General features: G+C 39.9%; 1 protein-coding gene across 3 annotated transcripts in view; it reads right to left on the bottom strand.

The window, feature by feature from the left end:
* The window catches only part of ctnnd2a (catenin (cadherin-associated protein), delta 2a), a 239,975-nt gene that overhangs the window by 60,444 nt on the left and 159,882 nt on the right, over positions 1-19,649 (bottom strand). For all 3 annotated transcript variants that reach the window (XM_061063955.1, XM_061063953.1, XM_061063954.1), the window contains exons 13-14: positions 9,851-9,983; positions 940-1,153 (exon numbers count right to left, since the gene is read on the bottom strand). In XM_061063955.1, coding sequence (XP_060919938.1) covers positions 940-1,153; positions 9,851-9,983 — 347 coding nt within the window. The remainder of the gene's footprint in view (positions 1-939; positions 1,154-9,850; positions 9,984-19,649) is intronic.

Below are 19,649 nucleotides of genomic sequence, written 5' to 3' on the forward strand. Positions count from 1 at the left end.
GCTTGAATTTATGATAGATTTTTTTTTTGTTGAGCTTCTTTATGCACCTTTGCAGAGGGAATTAAAGAGCTTCACAGCTTAACCATCTGCAATTTATGTTGAGAGGAAATGTAACAAATGGAATTATGTGTTAAAAAATAGTTGGCTACCTTTCTCCTTCCTCTGCATTCTTTCCAGAAGTCGTGCCTAGAGTCCTATTAGACTGTTAAGGAGAACTTGGATTGAATACAGAGTATATTTGGAATGTGAATGAGTGCACGGTGAACAGCCTTGGTTTCTTCATAGTGAATAATAACATGCTCGAAAGAATATTTGAGCAGTGAAAGTTAAATATACAAATTCTCCATGAAGTAAAATCTCTGCGCTAAATAAACTGTTGGCACTTTCGAGGACAATGCTAACAAGAACTTTGAGGCTAGGTGTGAACAAAACCAATGCCAACCAAGCATCCTTGATATCGGCTAAAATATGACATAGCAACCTCTGGGGCTGAAAAATGAGTCAACAAAGATGGTATAAAAAACTGCAGCTTCATGGTACCAAAAACTGAAACTTCCTTAGTAATGGGTTGTTTTTATTAACAATCTTGCTCTGCGTAATTGGCCAATCAGAATCAAGTATTTACCACAGATGTGTTATAAAGGTTTATATTGTAAAATCAGATTTCAGACATAAAGATTTATGTTTCCAAATTACCCATAATCATTTTAAATGGCATGAAGCATGCTGATTCTAAATCTCCACACACCAAGTCCTATCCACTCATTCACAATAGCACATGTACACACACACACAGACACACAAACACACCAGTATTACCTCACCTGAGGCTATCGTGGCAGAGTGATATTGGAAAATGACTGCAATTGCACCGTGCTAAACATCCAAGGCAGTTGGTGAGTGTGTACTTTTTTTTTTTTTTTAACATTAATACTGCACCTGTGACCAGCTCCCTAATTTCCACATCTCCAGTTTTCCTCAGCAGGCGGACCAAGGCAGGAATCCCACCACAGTTCTTCAGGGCAATTTTGTTCTCATCGTTGGCCTTGCCATATACCAGGTTCCTTAGGGCTCCGCAGGCGCTACGGTGAACCTCACTCATCCTGTGGTCCAGCAGGTCAACCAGCAGCTGTATGCCACCCTGTCTGCGGATCTGAGGATCAAGGAAACAAAATCAGCTGGTTACCATCTAAAAACTACATCCATGCAGTTGTTTATGAGTGTGTTTATGAGTGTGTGCGTTGCCAACAGTATCTGTCAGTCCTGCCAATCAGATTAACACCCCTAATTAATTACAATATGACACAGCTAATGCCTGTTCTTTCACAAACTGATACTTGATTACACAGATGATAAAGGAAGAGCTGTGCCACAAGCTTTGCTTATAATCTACCATCCTTTTCTGCCTCTCCCTTTCTGCTGTACCTGCTGTCTCATTCCTGCTTCTTATTCTTCTTCAACACGGTTTCTCTGTTCAATATCTGCCATCTTTGTAGTTTTACTATTTTACTATAAACCTGCTGCTATCTGCCTGTCCGTCTTTTTGTCTCTGGACTGACCCATTACTTCTAACACTTCTGCAAACTAAAATGTCAAATCTGTAGGCAAGGCTCAACTTTGAATAGATAACTATAGTGAGGCATATGTTATTGCTAGTCGAGAAAATCAGCTTATGATCCATAAAGATGCAGCGCCGTCCGCCTAGTGGTTAGTGGGCGCACCCCATGTACGGAGGCTGTAGCTCTCCATGAGGGCTGCCTGGGTTCGAAAAACAACCTGTTGCTCATTTCCTGCATGTCATTCCCCACTCTCTTTCTTCCCGATTTCTGACTCTATCCACTGTCCTTTCTCTAATTAAAGTCATAAAAAGACCAAAATTAAACCTTTAAAAAAATGTATAAAGAACACCAGCAAGCTTTAAGTCTTTTTATGAACGTAATATATAAAGTATACATAATATATTTGCACACATATTCTTCATCGTTTACTTTAATCATTGTTTGAATTGTTTTAGCATCTTAAGTTTTAAATACGGAATAAGACACTAAAATGAACATAAACTGGTAATAAGTAGCTGCATAACATGATATGAGAATACATAAACACCTGAGGGCCTTTTCTTAAGTTTGCCACATTGTCATTAACTTGTAAATGCTTTGTTAAGACAGACAACATTTTAAATGATAATCCATATTTAACAGTTCATTGAGGGGATTATTATATAACATGGGCATGAAGGACCGAAGGGAAACTAAAAGGCATATAAAAGGTGTTTTAACAGATGTCCTGACTTGTTTTTAAAGCCTGGAGGAGATTTTTCTTGATCTCCAAACTGCTCAATACTTATGTACCCACTTCATTTTTGCACAGTATACTGCTGTGTTCGCTATATAAATACACACAAGACACAGATACACACAGAGAGAAAACAAACAAGCCAATCAGCATAGATTGATTAGTTTCTGAAACTAGGAAAAGCTTAGGCAGGACCATCAGCCCAGTAGGGACTGCAATGAGGGCACTCTGGTGTTACACATTAAGCCTTCCCCCAATGGCGTTTCATATTATGCCTTCCCCCATGCTGCAACACATTGTCTTCTCCACACGCTTGCACTATTTAAACTCTTCCACCTTGCTTATCCACCGCAGGGATCTTCATTGGCCTTAGGGGGGGCGAGCAACCTGCGTTTAGTCCAATCACCAGGGAAGTAGTACTAATCACCACAACAAGGCTGCCCTGATCACCAGGATACATGGGATAAAGCAACTAGTGTGTGTGAGAACGAGAAAGCAAGGGGGGAGAAATCCTGTTTCCAAACCTTCCACTTTCAAGTCATCTCCAGGGTACTGCAACAGACAGAGTTACTCAACCATGTAACTGGAAAAAATATATCTTTTTAAACGTTTACTGAATACTCAGGCTTCTTCAAACCCTATTTTTATCCTCTATGTTTCACCCTGACACCTGAGAAATAAACTAATAGTGCAAATTCTTAACCCCTGTTAAGACCAGCTCTTTCATGAATACCTACTAACTTAATGAGGTCTCCATATTATTGATGATGATGATGGTAATGACGATGGTTTTTGTTTGATAACGACGACTTATAAGATGGTTTCTATACTGATTAGAGCTCTCAAGAACTGCCGTCAATGTTGTGCTTTGCCTCTGGTCACTTCCTGTCAGCACCTGTGTGTCCAATTAGACTCAAAGCTGATCGTTTGCTCTTACTGACATTGTTCCCTTTTTTCTAGATCCTTGCTTGTGTTGTACTTACTCTCTGATGTACGTCGCTTTGGATGAAATCGTCTGCTAAGTGAATTGTAGAATTGTTGAAGACTGGTGAAGATGTTTACCATGACCTTCCCAGTTATTTTGTCTGAAAATTGTTTTATTTCCTGACAAAAATTCAACCCTCTTCCATCAGTAAACAAAAAAAAATGTACAAGGTGTCTAAAAGTGCTGTTTAAGTTTGAAATCTTCAAAGTGAAAACTGAGAAAGTAGGTGGGGTGTAAAGAGAGTGAGGGTGAAAGGTCTGGAAAAAAAGAAAACGGAAGGGTTGAGGTGCTTGATGACACAGCAGGAGTTTATCGAGCAAAATGACTTTGCTTATCTATTCAATTAAAATGGATTAAGGGATGCAATGAATGGCAAACTAACCTTGGTCCATTGGCCACACAATTTCCTCAACCTGATTTACTGTCCCTTCTATGCCCTCCAGTCCTCACCCCTGCTCCTCTCCTCTCCCCCTGCCTCTTCCCTCCACCCATACTGATCTCTTCTCCTCTACCCTATCCTCTTTATGCTTGTGTCACACTTAATCTGTTATTCCATAAAAGCCATAGTGCTATTACTTTGTATTGCCTCAGAGCTTCCTACAAGACTTGCCAGCTCTATGCCTATTCCTCCATTCCATGTAAAGAAGATTAGAAGCACAGATTGATTTGTCTTTGTCTCCCACTGTTCTGCGGCGGTCACAGCTATTGGTAACCCATGGAGACAGCATTGCCGTGGTAACAGTTAGCGGTGGTGACAGCTGGGATTGTGGGAATTGGGAATCAGAGGTGCTGCCGGTGTGATAGCTGGCAGTGGGAGACACGGGTGACACATACCTGGGATGGTGGCATGGGAAGCTTAACAAGTGTGTGTGTGTGTGTGTGTGTTTGTGTATGTGTGAGTCACCACATATGCATCGCCAACGCTAATCAGCAGCACACTGTAATACGTTTACTGCTTACATAGGAGTAGGGTTGACAGGGTGAAGATGTGTCACACCTTTTAACCTTTCACACATGTACACACTCAGGCCCTCACACATACAACGGCTTTTTTTAACCTGACACTTACATTAGGGCTTACTGTCTTTGAGGGCTCTCAACCTTAGGCTGATTTAGTTCTTGGCCCTAGGCAACAGTTCCCTCTGGAGCATTTCAAACTGGGCCAAAAATGGCAGGAACCTTTTGTTTACTGATGTTATTATGAGGCAGAAACACAGCTAATTTTACAGCAGTATCAACAGCAGGATTAACAAATGTGAAAATCTACCCTGACAGATCAACTAGAGGCTTAACTCTATTGTGCAGGGAGAAAAGCGTAAAAGAAAACACAAGGCATTTCTCTCCTCACAGCAGGAGGCGGGGAAGTCCCAATGTGTGACTATGTTAGTGTTGATGAGTGGGTGGTCCACGGTAGTTTTATGCTTACAAAGTATAGACTAACATATTTGAATTTCAAAGGTTTTTTTTGTGTGCATATATGCTGAATTATGGAGAATGACAGAAAATATTGCCAAAAAAAACCCGATGGATTTGTCATTCAGAAACATTCTACAGACCAATGAGCCGTACAGAACATACCGGGTGTATTCTCCAAAGGGTTACCTGGAGTTTGGGAAAACCCTGAGGCAAGGAAAAACCCCAGTTTTGCTTAGGTTTTTGCATTTTCTGGAAATATGATTGTTAATGTTGAAAACTAAAAAGGCAATGACAGTTTTTTTCTTTAAATGAAGAAGTCATGGATGAATGACTCAGTATACTGTGGTCATGTTAAATATGTTAACCCAGCATTTACATAACTGTAACTGGGATTTACATTTAAAAAAAGTACTGCTGTAGCACTCACACAAAGTTTCTTACAATGACTTGATGTAAAATTAAACAGAAATGATGCACTGAGCATGCAGTTTTATTGCAGTACTTGCGGTGGATCATTTACTGTCTTGTACTCATCTTTCATGCTGAAGATAATCATAGCTTTCATTTTGCACAGTTCAACGTGCTAACATCCAAAACAGGATTTTATAGCCTATTGACTTGCCTTTTGCTGTCTCTAACACAAACTCTAAAACTGTGATAATACAGCGTAACTCAATATGCCAGAGAATATAATCCTGTCTGCCGTAACTGTGAGATCTTTGAGATTATATTATGCTGTATAATCATGCACCTATTCTGTGAGAAAATAAAATACATTAATTTGATTATGGATTGTAGCTGATTAATTCAGGTAAATTATATCTCTGAAATTGAGGAGAGGCATACAGTTACATGAAATATGTGAGGTGTGAGTTAAGCAAAACAGGTAGCACATAGAGGGAGGGAGGGGGTGACACAGAGTCAGGGGGCACGCTTCTATCCCCTCAACCGCTCTGTTGGATAAATGGATATCGACAAGGCTCCTACCCAAAATGAATTACTGATGTGACTGAACTTCAGTCAGACACTGTGTGTGTGTGTGTGTGTGTGTGTGTGTGTGTGTGTGAGTGTGCTTGTTTGTAGGTGTACCTAAAGGGGATGCATGACCTGACATGTCAATGGGCTTGTACCATCTGTGTGTGTGTGTGTGTGTGTGTGTGTGTGTGTGCGTGCGTACGTGCGTGTGTGTGCATGTGTGTGTGTATCTCTTGTGTATCAGTTCCACAGCAGCTATAAATGTTGCTGAAGATGAATTTGCCAAGCTGCCTCTGTGGCCAAATGTAATCTGAGCTAAGACCATGCCCTGCCACACACACAAAACCACAAACACACAAACCTAGTTCTCTACTCTCACGAATCCAAATGCACACACAGTAACGCAAACATCTTCCATCAGAAGACAAATTGTTACTAAATCATCTTGCAAAACCAACACACTGTATTTTTTGATACCTGCTTCAAGATAACAGAAAGCAACATTGTCTTGTTTTCTGTTTATTTTGCTTTCTTTCCCTCATCCATCCATGTTCCCGTTCGTCCCTCCTCCTCTATTTGGCCCTGCAGAGGGTCTCTTTAGCGAAAAATACCAGCCATGTTGTGGCTGTGTTTAGCTGCTCAGTGTGTCCCCTGCCATCTGTCTGTCTAGCTGACTGAAAATAAGACAAGTCTTAAGATGGTCATACAAAACGCTGCCATTATCATTCATAATATATATGCTCAGTGAAATGTCCCACTATACATTCAAGCTACACAGGGTTAAGATTTACATTGAAATATTCTCATTTAGTAAGAGGCAATACCATTCCACTATTCTTGTTTCATTGGGTTAATCAAAAAAGGCTATTAGTTAAATGTTTTATCTAGATTTTTATTGGTGAGTTGCTGTCAAATATGAAAGTAACAAGCCACTTCAGGCTGTGAATTACGACCTATTTTATGGAACAGCTAAAAGGGCTTTAGTTATGCCTCTAAGCAGCTCTATAATTATGTGAAATCATTGCTCATTGCCTGAAGATGACCAGTATGAAAAATATTAAAGTGACTTTAATGTCTGAAAATAGGGGGGACGTTTCAGTATTGACCAGTAAGCCAGCATTTTCAAGATATGATATAAGATTGCAAGTCACTCATTGAATATTACCATCATTTAATTTTATTTAGTGTGAAATATTAGTTTTTTAATATTCTATTTTTTTTTTAAATGAAAAGCATGAAAATGAAAAGCTGTGTTTTTTCACTGTGTTCAGAAGATGCCCACATGAGCCAAGACAATTTCCAACCAACTAAAGACACATCTGCGACACTAAAAACAAGAGCAACTGGCCCTGCAGCACACAAATACCTCATATATCCCCTTAAAGGAGCCCTTTACATGCACAAAGAATCAACTTGTCCTTTGAGACATCAGCCTCAGCACTGCCTATGAAAATGAAACACATTAAATAATCTTCTATGACATCTGCATTGTTATGAATCCCTTGGTAATAAAGCTGTCACAGTGTTTTCCAGTGACATGCATATTCAACTACAGCTGTCAGAGGTTATTTTTTAAAGAAGGTGACCCCCACCCTCACCCCTCGTAATGTGTGACATGCAAAAATTAACAATTGCTAGAAGGTTGCGTTACATCACACACACAGCGTGTTTCATATATTTTGAACCTATCTTTACCTTTCACACTTCCCTGGCATCTTATTGGAATAATGCCAGTGTCACCAAAAGTCAAATATATCCCCCCCGAGAAAACCATGATGGAAGTTAATTGGAATGACGGAAACAAGATACAATGAAACTGCCCAAGTAACTCTTTTTGTGATCTTGGTAGCCTTAATCAATAAAGACTTGTTTTCTTACACTTGTTTTTGCTCAGTGACAGCACAGAAGTTTTAATGAACCAATGAGGAACATAAATAAATATTGGAGACTTACCATCACATAATTCACAATAGTCCTCCTGAATTACAAAGAGGCAAGTTGTATTAAATGGCTTCCAATGGGCTAATCTAGCAACAACTGGTGCGTCTGTTCCTGTCAGAAGTAACCAAGCATTTTTTGCCACTGAAAGCAAAAGGTTAGATTTGATGTGATAAATTTTGTATTTCAACTGACTTTACGGCCAGGCCTGTGTTTTTTAGCCCTTGTACTTGAAATACGAGATTATAAAGACATTAAGTCATCTACTCTGTCACAACCTTAACGATCCACAGAGAAACGTAAGAGTTCAACTGAACAAATTGACCTTTTTTAAAAAATAATTTTCCCACATGTTGAAGAAACATCAATACTTAAACCAGCAAGCATTCATAGACTCTCCAGAAGGCCATGATGTGCGTATTCATTCTGAGACTTTCTTTTGAAGTTGCTTTGATGAAAATTGAATCAGGACTGCCATATGAAGAAGAAGTGAGAAAAAGATTTCAGTGAGAGTCAAGACGATTCAAGATGCTCTCCACTATTCAATGAGACACTTCTACAGTTCATACACACGCTTGTTCCATCGCCTCTTAGGGGGATCAAACATGGAATGATAAAAGGTGCTGTTTACTTTTGAAACTCTTCAGAGATAAATGGAGGAGGCAGAAGAATTGTTTTCACTCTCGGATGTGACAAGAACAATGTAACTCCTACACCCTGTGAAGAGAATAACGATTATAACGGAGAAATTAAAAAAAAAAAAGAAACACTTTTCTTAACAGTTAGGAGTTCATTGCTTTGTTCCACGTGGCTTTGAACTAAATCATATTTGTATTCATCATAACGAAACACATTTTATTAATCCCATGACAGTATAAAAGAAAAGCAAAGTGATGAGCATCACTATAAATTGTTAGTTCTAACAGTGGATCTCTATCCCAACTAATATCCCATATCTGGCCTGGAGATCATCAAGTCTATCATTAAAAGCTATTTAAGAATTGTGTGCATCATATTGCACATGCTACATCATTTCATTATATGTGGCAGTTTGTGCATGGAGATGTATGCATGTGAGTGTCGCTCTGATGTGATGCCAAGCGTCAATTGTGGTTTACATCTCTTCCAGATTTAATTTGTGTAAATAGTATTTAGCAGTGCCTTGGGCATCGAGCAAGACAATCAAACAGAATGATGAAGGCAGGCCAATGCATCCACTTGTCAATACACAGATGCTATTTTCTCCATTGTTGGACACCGCCATTCACAGAGTAATTACAGCCATTACAAAAGACAGGAACACTTAGGTTTCTTTCACAGATGAAGGTGTGGGAGTAGAATAGAGTGTGATGTTTTGTTATATTTGTGCAATTGCATTTTCCTATATATCTATGTGTGTGTGTGTGTGTGTGTGTGTGTGTGTGTGTGTGTGTGTGTGTGGGTGGGTAAGTAGGTTGGTGTGAATGAAATGAGTCTTGTCCTTGTGTTTACATGTTTAATTGTCTTCATAACAGAATCTTAATATTAATATTTCTGCTTTTTGTTTGCTTGTGTCTCTTTGTAAATTGGTGTGAATGAGCATTTTTGCAATGTGGCATCACTTTTTCAGTTAGGTTCTAGTAGCAGCCATTGACCGAACGCTGAAAGTAATTTCATAAAGAAAGAAAATTGATTGACTGGGAAATTGATTCGGAGAGTAAAATAAGGTTAGAAGATGTGTTTGTGTGTAGTTGTGTATGTGTGTTGACAACTATTTACAGACAGAGAAAAGGAAAGCCTCTGTGTAAATGTGGGTTTAGATTTGAGTGCAAATGCATGTGCTAATTGTCATTGTTACGAGAGCGTCTAGCCTTATTAAAGGGTTTATTAGAGAGTTCCAAAGGGGCTTTCCTCCAGAATTGCTTTTGAGAGACAACTCGTGACTTTGGAACTAATTGAACTATACTGCCATTAAAGACAAAACTCAATAGAAGACAGAGCTTAGGGATTGAGACTGCAGGCAGGTTTAATCAAGCAAAACATCAGTGTGGAACTGGTTGGTTAAATCACTCTGTTGTGAATATGAGTGCAGAAAAAATGTATATAAAAAAGTAGGATTAGTGTTGACTGCAACTCATCAAACACCTTAAAATGGCTTTTATCATCCGGGTTATAATCATTTCCTCTGTAAGAGCAAGGACCTCAGTCCAATACTCCTAATACTAAAAACACACACACACAAACAAACATATAGATCCAAACCTCGGCTTTGATCTTGTTGTCTCCGAAGCAGAGATGCTGTAGGTATGCTGCAGCATTGGACTGCACTGATGGGAACTGATGCTGTAACATCTGGATCACCTCTGGCAGCTCTGGATCTCTCCAACCGAACTCTCTGCAGAGAGTGAGAGAGAGAGAGAGAGAGAGAGAGAGAGAGAGAAACATTAGCTTTGATTCCTGCAGCACTGTACCAAAGCACCTCAGTAAAACACGGGAGACCACCTGAAAGAAGTCCAATAAAATCACAGACCTTCTTCCAAAAAAACCTACAGCTACACATATTCACTTGAATGGTTACACGGGGTAAGACAGACAGATAAAAAGGAAGCGTGTGAATGTGAGAAAGATTGAAATGTCAAAATCCACTTTGTTCTGTTTTGAAACCTTCTTATTGGGACAAGCTTTCTAGAGTAAGCTAAACAATGGGACAGAGGTTATGCAAATCTCACTAAATGCCCAATTTGCCAAATCATTGTCATTTCTATCAAATAACAGGCGCAGGAAATAAGAGCATGTGAGGATGAAACCAAGAGGTTAAAGCAGGATCCAAGAACACTTTTGTAGCAAGTGGGGAAAGAATACGTCTCAAACTCAAGAGGCATCGTTTTTTTTCTTTATAAATAATACAATAATGTATTTCAGTCCTTTTACTCCCCACGGCCTGACTTTTCAGTGTGTTCAAGTGTCATTGTACTAGAGATGGATATACACAAAATCACTGTAGTGTCTGTATACTTTCATGGACACATAAAGTGCTATCCAAATAATAAATCTGAAGGGATGAATCAAAGTGGTTATTACAGCTGTCCATGTTGAAAGGCAAACAGAAGGCCATCGCAGTTATAATACTGCAGTGAAGAACAATGCACACACACTTAAAAACAAACAAAGAATCTCAGTGCAGCCATTTATTGAGAATTCGTTTTTGAGTAAACACTGAAAAATGGGTAAAAACTTTGAAACTCTGCCTCAATGCTGTATGCAAGTGTGAGTTTGTGTTCTGTAATTCTCACCATTAGGAGTTTACATTCCTATGAGCACCCTGGACAAAACTAAAATAAATGTTTTGTCCCTTGGTAATTCCCAGGAAATGGTCTCCTTTATTGTATTATCCCTTCCTCATAATTGTTTTGCTACAGTGCCCCAAATGAGGAAATTATGAGTGTGCAAGAAAGTGTGGGTGACTGTGTGTGCATTAGAGTGTCTCTCCACAGTCTACTGTAATGTTTTCTCCGATAACCACTCTGTGAACGGTTTCTGTTACTTCCTCTCTCGCTCTCTTTCTCTCAGTGCTTTCAGAAAAATGTCAACTCTCAAAAAAACCTCTGGTGAAATTTTTGGGGCTTCCATCGATTGTGGTGTTTGAAGATTGATTTTGTTGTTTCTGCCTTCATGCTCACTGTTCTGTGCCAAAGTGCGGCTCACTTTAATCCCCATCACCAGTCGTGACAAACGTCTATTTATTTTGCCTCCTAGCTCAGCATTGCCAAACATGAAAATATGGTAAATATGAGACAATTGACCTGCCTAGAGTGTTACAATTGATGGGGTAGGGGATTGTGTGTGTGTGTGTGTGTGTGTGTAAAAGTGTGTAAAAGTGTGAGCTTGAAGTTTTTTGCAGCAGAAAATGAAGCCTTGACACCACACTTTCATCTCTGCTGGATCAAGCGAATGCGTTCTATGAAACATCTGTGAAAAGCAGGGTGTTCACGGGGAGTAAACATGGCTCTCAAAGATAAAGGGAGCTCCAGCGTGGACGGCTCTTTATCTACTGAATGATAAGTGTTCATTCAGCCATAAAGCAAGACTGAGGGAGGGAGCTATAGAGGAGAGATAGAGAGAGGGAGAAAGAGGGAGGGATTCCCAAGGCATTTAGGGGATTTAGGAGGAGAGACCCTCAAACAACACTCCTTAAATCACACAGCCAGATAGCATCAGGGCAGTTTGTTTGTGCGTGTATGTGTGTAAGTGTGTGGCAAGATTAAGATAGGATCATGATGTGTGTGTGTGTGTGTGTATGTGGACACAATTGCCTCTGAGTGTGATTGTGTCAGTCAGTGTGGGTGTGGGTGTGTGTGTGTGTGTGTGTGTGTGTGTGTGTGTGTGTGTGTGTGTGTGTGTGTGTGTGCACTAGCTTGTAAGTGATGTCAAATTCAGGTGTGTCTGTCTTTAAGGGTATGCATGTATATATTAAACTATGTGTTAATGGGCATGATTGTGAACAAATGTGTGTGTGTGTGTGTGTGTGCGTGTGTGCATGTGTGTGTGTTCATCCATCCCCGGCAGCCTCCCAGGTCTGTCAGTGTAGTTAATAGAAAGCAGAGTGATCTGCTGATAAGACAAGCATCATGGCTTGCCATTAATTAAAAACCTCTGGTAGGGAGAGAGACAGAGTGAGACCGAGTGAAACACAGAGGGAGAATGAGAATGAGGAAGAGGAGTAAAAGGAAATAAACAAACATTTGAATGCAATTGTGGGAACATCTGGCAAAAGGAAGCTGGTAGAAGATTGTAAAATGAATAATGCTTAGAGAAAAGGTAAAAACAACTCAAAGATGGAAGCCAGTCATGTCAACACAGGTGCTAATGAGAGCTCCAGCCTTTGTAGATTCACTGCCAGGCGACAGGGTAACAGCGTGATGCATACAAAAAGGGCTACAGCCCAAAGAAGAAGAGACCTGATCAAAGAGGCAGTGCCAGCTTACCTACCAGTTTTACACTAAATCACAAAATACTGACATAGCTTTAAAGGGGTCTGCCATACAATATGCTGCAGTGCCGTTATGCACCATGTTCTTTAGGCTCCCTTATTATTTCATGCTTTGCATGTTAGCGAGCTGCAAAGAACAATTCATTGCTTTGCCTTTTCTAAGTTCTGTGTTCTTCTGACGAAAGACCAGTGGGTTTGAGAATAAATAAGGCGACACCATTGTCACACAGAGCTCAGTGTTCCTGGTTAGACAGGTTACTTTGCCATTTCTTGAGGCATGCGGAGGCGTGATGCAGCGAAATACTTTCAATGGAAACACCGGGTATGGCAGCAGAGCGAGTCTGACATATTGAGAATAAAGGCAGGTGGCAAGGGGGTTCATGGAGGAGGGAGGGTGAGACAGAGTGATATAACTAGGACAAATGAAAAGACTGCTGTGTGATGGTGGGGCTTTGATGCAATCACTCACATGCATGAACAGGAGGGAGGCAGAATGTGATACATGGGTACAGCACATGAAAATACAGGGATAATCAAAGGATTTCCTTCTTTTTTTTATTTGCTCCTCTTTATATCTCTCTCTTTTGATGTCCATGTCTCATGGGACAGCAGGAATCCCAGCATAACCACTGGTGTACAATAGAGAGGATATTTTTATGCACTCAAACATGATGAGCTTCTAAAATCTAAAAGGAAAAACAAGAAAAAAACAAACAACTGACACAAAAGGGATAGTTAGTGTTTTACAGGGCTGATTTTTCACTCTGATTGTTCAACTGCTGTCATGTATAATTCCAGTTTCTTTTGCTTGTTAGAGAGAGACAGAAGGTGGAGGGAGAGGCATGACTGACAGCAACACATCCCCCCTGTGATGCATCATTCATTGTCATGTCCCCTGTATCCCTGAACTCAAACGCATGAAATGGCAGGTGAAAAGTTTGGAAGGATGAATTATGCAATGTAGTTTGTGATAAATAAAGACAGAGCTTAAAAAATGAGAAATTCAGTGTCTCATGTTTATGACGAAGTACACAGAGAAGCAGCTGAGTGGAATGGCCTTGGATAAAGTCAATCTAAATTCTGCATTTACAGGTGTTCAATACATTACAGTAATGATGATAAACACACAACATAAACCATGCGAGAAATCAATTGAGCTGCTGGCTGACACTAAAAATGAAACTGTCATATTCATACACACGGTGAATTGTGTATGAATATGATTATTTAATATTGAGGGACATAGTAGCATCTGCCATCAGGGTGTGAATGTGTGTGAATGGCTAGGTTGGTAGTCAGAAGTCTAGAAAAGTGCGACTTACAAACTCATACAAACTCAATTCCATTTACAATTAGTAGGGCTAGTAATCGGAGGTTACTCTTGAGGGGATATATGGCCCGCTGTAATGATAAAAAGAAATTACAGCGATTTTGCGATAATTAATATATTGCAAAACAACTTTTTAATTCAATAAATAATCACAATATCTGATTATCTGAAGAATATAACATGCCCCTAAAAGGTGAAGTGCAGGATTCATGTATTTATTCAATGCTATTTGGTGAAAGTTTCCCCTCTTATCTTGCTTATCTCTTAACTTCTTTTCACACCTATATGTTGTCTATGTATTCCTTTATCCTGCTGACAAATTCTTCTTTGGCTAATTAACCTTTGTTCATGTTACCATCATGCATGTCATAAAACACCACCTTGAGGAGTTGTGAAGTGGTGACAGTGTGCGTCAACGTTTTTTACTATGGAAGCGATATTTTGTGCAACCCCTTAGTATGGGTATCAATTTACAATTATGCAAACATCTTAGCTGTTCAATAAAAACTCTTCCATGGTAAAAGACTGACTTCAAACTGTAGTGAATCTTTATCATCTTATACTCCATCTTCACAACCTCATGCGGTGCAGGATTGTACACACAATTTTGAAAACTGAAGGATACATGATTTAGGTCTCCTAGCCCAAATCTCATCCATCAGCAGTGCCCACAATGCATCTGGAGTGACAGCTCAACACAGGAAGCCTGTCCCGCTAGCCCTAATCTGATTGGACAAGGCCTGTCATGATTCTTAACTGATTGGAGGGTCAGGAACAGAAAGACTGGCAGTGTGCATACGAGAGCAGATGCTAATTAGGACCTGAACATCAATCTTCATCACCGTGTTGGGATGAAGGGGGGCAGAGAGAACAAAGAGAAGGGGGGGTAAAGCAGCGTGGGAGCAAGAGGGTGAGACAGGACAGAGAAAAATGTAGGAAGTAGAGAAGAACACAAGGAAATTAAGTTTAGGGAATTTACAGTGCTAGTGATCCAATTCCTCTTATTACTCCAGAGAAGCTGTAGAACATTTTGACTTTTGTCACAAGAAAAAATGTTATACTTTTCAACAATGGCCATTAAATCCTGCTTGCAATTTAAAATAACATTTTCCCTCCTACTTCTCTCTTTATCTCTCAGCTTGTATATCCTCTCTTTCACTCCATCACTTTCCATCCTCAACATTTCATCCATATGGCTTTAGATGTAAAGAAAATAAGTAATGTTTAAATGCTTGAGTCTCGAGTATATTGAAAAATGCTTTTTGTCTTGTGCTTGCATTGGTTTCTCTCTGTCTCAATTCACATGTGTCTGCGTTGAAGTGTGGTTTGGGCCCGTCTGCACAGATGAACAGGGGGAGTGAATTAGTGAAGGTTAAGTCGATACAAAGAAGAGACTCCAGCGGCTCTGCCAATGAACTGAAGTTTTAAAATCACAGGTGAAGACGGAGAAACATTGACTCAAAGAGCAGAGCTGAGTCCCTTTAATTAAAAGACCGATCTAATTAAGATGCTATCCAGCAAAACGGCCAACTTTGTTGATTTTGCCTACTGACAAATCGAGATAGTTAAAGTTTCTCTTAAGCACACATAGCCTGAGTGGTGTAATGAAGACCTGAAGTGTTTGCACAGATTATGTGCATCTTTTTAATATTATAATTCCCAATATACATATATATATATATATATGAAACTTCAGTATAAAATATGCTATTAATATTAAAATAGCTTCAATTTCATTTAAAAAATGAAATATATAGGCAGGCCACCATGGCTGAAGGAGAACTTACAAAAAAGCTGAAAATTGACTCCAACACCTCTTATGGGCCATATACGTCTTTCTATGTTGCTCAGGGGTTTCCCTTCTGCAAAAAAATATCACAGTGTGGAGACTGTTTGAAGGAGGAGTACTGAAAAACAAATCCCAGGCACAGTAGGGGGGGTCAATGAAAAGTAGGGGAAGAGATTGGTGATGCTGGTAATAGCTGACCAGATAAATGGTAAGATAAGAGATAGGGGGATGGAGACTGGGATGGAACGCATCTAGAAATAAACAGTGGACAAAAAAAGGGGAGTTAGCTGCAATGAAAACAACTCATCTCCAACACCGTCCTCATTCTCCTGCAGCTCCTCAGTCAAAAGGGCAAATGGAATGACTCTGCTATTCACAGATCTTTGAATAGTGAGTTATATTTTATATCGAATGGTTAATCATAAAGAGAAAGACATTATAGTAAGAAGTACATTAAGAATAAGATTAACTTTATTGTCCCAGTGGGAAATTTGTCTTGGACTTCACAGAGCTCTGATGCAGTAACAAAAAATAACAAAATACATTCAGTTGTCGGTAAAACATGTCAGTTAAATAATCATAAAATGCCATACAAGTGAATTACTAAAACCATAAATATGTAATAGTTATGAAAAGTGATAACAGTGCAGGTACATCTACACATCTTCACACACACACTCACACCACCTCATACATGCACACGTATACACACACATAACAGCTTAGGTACTGTTGAGGGCTTTGATGGACAAGGGAACAAAGGTATTTCTGAAACGGTTGTTCCTCCCTCGGGGTGTCCTGTATCGTCGGCCTGAGGGGAGGAGCTGGTACTCAGGGTGAAGAACATGAGATGGGTCTGAGATTATTTTTTGTGCCTGTCTGATTATGGTTTGTTGAAAGATGTCTTGGAGGCTGGGGTGTTGATGAACTCCCATGATTTTCATGGCTGTCTTTGTGAGTCTGTTGATTTGGGCCTTTGACTGAACGGTCAAATTTCCAAACCATGCAGAGATACCATATCGTAGGAGGCTCTCTACTACTGCATGGTAGAAGAGAAGCTGCACTTCCCGGGACACACCAAAGGTCCTGAGTCTTCTCAGAAAGTGAAGCCTCTGCTGCACTCTGGAGCAGACAGCTTCCACCTGGGACTTCCACACTAGTTTATTGTCTATGTGGATGCCGAGATATTTGTAGGACTCTACTTGTGTTATGGTGTGATCATGGATGACCACTGGTGAGTGGTCGCCAAGAGACCGAGGGTCGAACACCATCTCATTTGTTTTTTTTTGTGTTGAGGAGGAGATGGTGTTCGTCACACCACTGCACAAAGTTGCTGATTGTTGATGTATATGTGTGAATGTCCGAGTCTGTTTGCATAAGGCCCAGGATGGCCGTGTCATCAGAAAATTTAACAACATGTACGTTTCCCCTGTTGCTGGTACACTGATTTGTGTAGAGAGTGAACAGCACTGGTGAGCTAACACACCCCTGGGGCGCTCCGGTGCTGATGGTTGTGAGCTCTGACACAGTTCTGTTCACTCTGACTTGCTGGGTGCGGTTAGTGAGAAATGAATGATACCATTTAATGATGAATGGATTGACCCTAAGCTGATTTAGCGTGTTAAGTAGAATGTGAGGCTGCAAGGTGTTAAACGCTGAACTAAAATCAACAAACAGTAATCTAGCGTAGGCTTTGGGATTCTCCAGATTCTATTCACAGATCTTTGAATAGTGAGTTATATTTTATATCGAATGGTTAATCATAAAGAGAAAGACATTATAGTAAGAAGTACATGATATGAGAAATAAAGTGAGGCCATAATGACAGCAACAGAACGAAGGAGAGAAATTATGAATTTGATGAACTGAGATGGTCGTAGCTTTACATGTGGCTTCTTCCTCATCCTCTTTACCTGCTTTTGTCTCCACACAACAACTCTCATTTTCTTCCACAGTCTCTCTCTGCCTCCCTCTCTTTCTTCAATGAGTCTTGAGTTTTTCCACCTTTACACTCACAAGAAATAAATCAATAGGCGTTCTTTACAGCATCTTCCAGCTGGGAATAGGACGCTCAGGAGGTTGAATAAAAGAAAATGAAGGACAGAGTGAGTAGAATGAGAGCTGCTGAATGAGAGTGACTAACATGAATGGGACAGAGAAGGATGCCAGAGGGACAGGGCTGCTGATGAAATGTACTGTTTGTCACCAGAACGAGAAAAGGAAATCCTTATATATTTGGATTCTGCACTAGTACTACTATAGATGACATATACATATATAAACAATTAAACAGGACACTGTAGTATAAAGTTTGTGATTGTCCATTTAAGTTTAAAAGACTTGTTCTCAAGCATTTGTGAAAGTGAGGAGTCGAGGACTAAATAAGGTGACAATTATTCATTAAAATCTCCTCAAGCTGATTGGCAAATAATTATGGGTTATCATAAAAACGACCAAAAAATTACTTCATTAAGAATTGGATCTGCTTTCTAGTTCTTGAACCAACAAAGTATTTTCTTAACAGTACAATCTATAAGTAGGAAAAGCAGACTTGATCAGCAGCTCTTGTAGAGGCCCTGAACTTGTTCCAGCAGTGATTATTCAAGAGAAACGTGTCAAATCTGAGTAGAAATCGTGTTCACCAGTGTTTCTATGGATTTGCTTGTTTCGTCAACTGTATTCACATCCACTGAGCTGCTCTACTGCTCAAATACTTCACCAATTAACAACATCTTATGATTGCTGCCTTATTCTACTCTGCCCTTTAGATAATTTGCTCTGGGTAAGTGTGTCTACTTGAAAACTAAAAGGTATAAAATGTCACTTATAAGTGTGTGTGTGTGTGTGTGTGTGTGTGTGTGTGTGTGTGTGTGTGTGTGTGTGTGTCGGTGTGTGCGGCTGGCATGGGTGGGACTGATGAAGGAGAACATTAGTGTGCAGGGCCATGGAGCGATTTGCCAGGCTAAGGAAAACACAAACGCCGCCACTAGTCCTTGCAATTAGCTGAACACACAGAATTGGAAGCCTAATCGAATAGGGCATTAAGCTGACAGACAGGTGTTCATTTATAAACACACCAGAGAAGGGAGTGCACAAACGCACATACATACACAGTGCACAGAATACACACACACACACTGCAGTATAGGAAAGGTGTACACACTCACAAGCACATGGACATACAATAAAGCACACTCACAAATGCATATTCACACAAGTGCACACCCTTGCATATTGGATATGCATTGAATATACACAAATACACACTTCCCTATCTACAAGAGGCAAAACACACATATTCACTCAGCTATTATCCCACATTTGCTGATCGGTAATTTTCAACCCGGTCGCACTATTCCCCCGTTACACAGTGCAATTACTGGATGTTTACACAGCCAAACAATAGGCCGGTGAAACATACACTCAGTCAAACAGTCATTAGACGGGCCAATAGAAGCTGAGGTGACCCAGACTATAATAATGTATCACACACTCATTAAGATTGAGCTGTGTATTCTACTGTATCTAAAGCAAGAATAAGGCACAATCTCATTACCACAGAAAATATATCCAATCAAAAATTAGTGTGGCTGCAGTAAGAGATACAGTGCACTACAATACGGTTTCAAGTTGACTTTATAAAGCTGATACCCTCATTAGGAATGACTTGTCGCCTCTAATGTGTCCCAAGGAAGAAGAGAACTGTAGTTTAGTTTAGCTGTAAATCCCTTCAAATAGGTTTGCATTCATTAGTGATGTTCAGGAAAACAATGCTGCCTCTGTATGACCTTCAAAATAAAGTATCTGTATTCAAAGTCTGTAAATATCACTTTGACAGCACTACTATTAATATAACTAGGGGTTAAATAAGTCCGGGGCTGTCAACAACTGGACACTTTATCCACATCAGTGGAAAGGTTTGGAGCCGTTACACACAAGGATGCATGTTTTT

Source organism: Labrus mixtus, chromosome 19 (genome assembly GCF_963584025.1).
Source record: "Labrus mixtus chromosome 19, fLabMix1.1, whole genome shotgun sequence".
NCBI classification, from domain to species: Eukaryota; Metazoa; Chordata; class Actinopteri; order Labriformes; family Labridae; genus Labrus; species Labrus mixtus.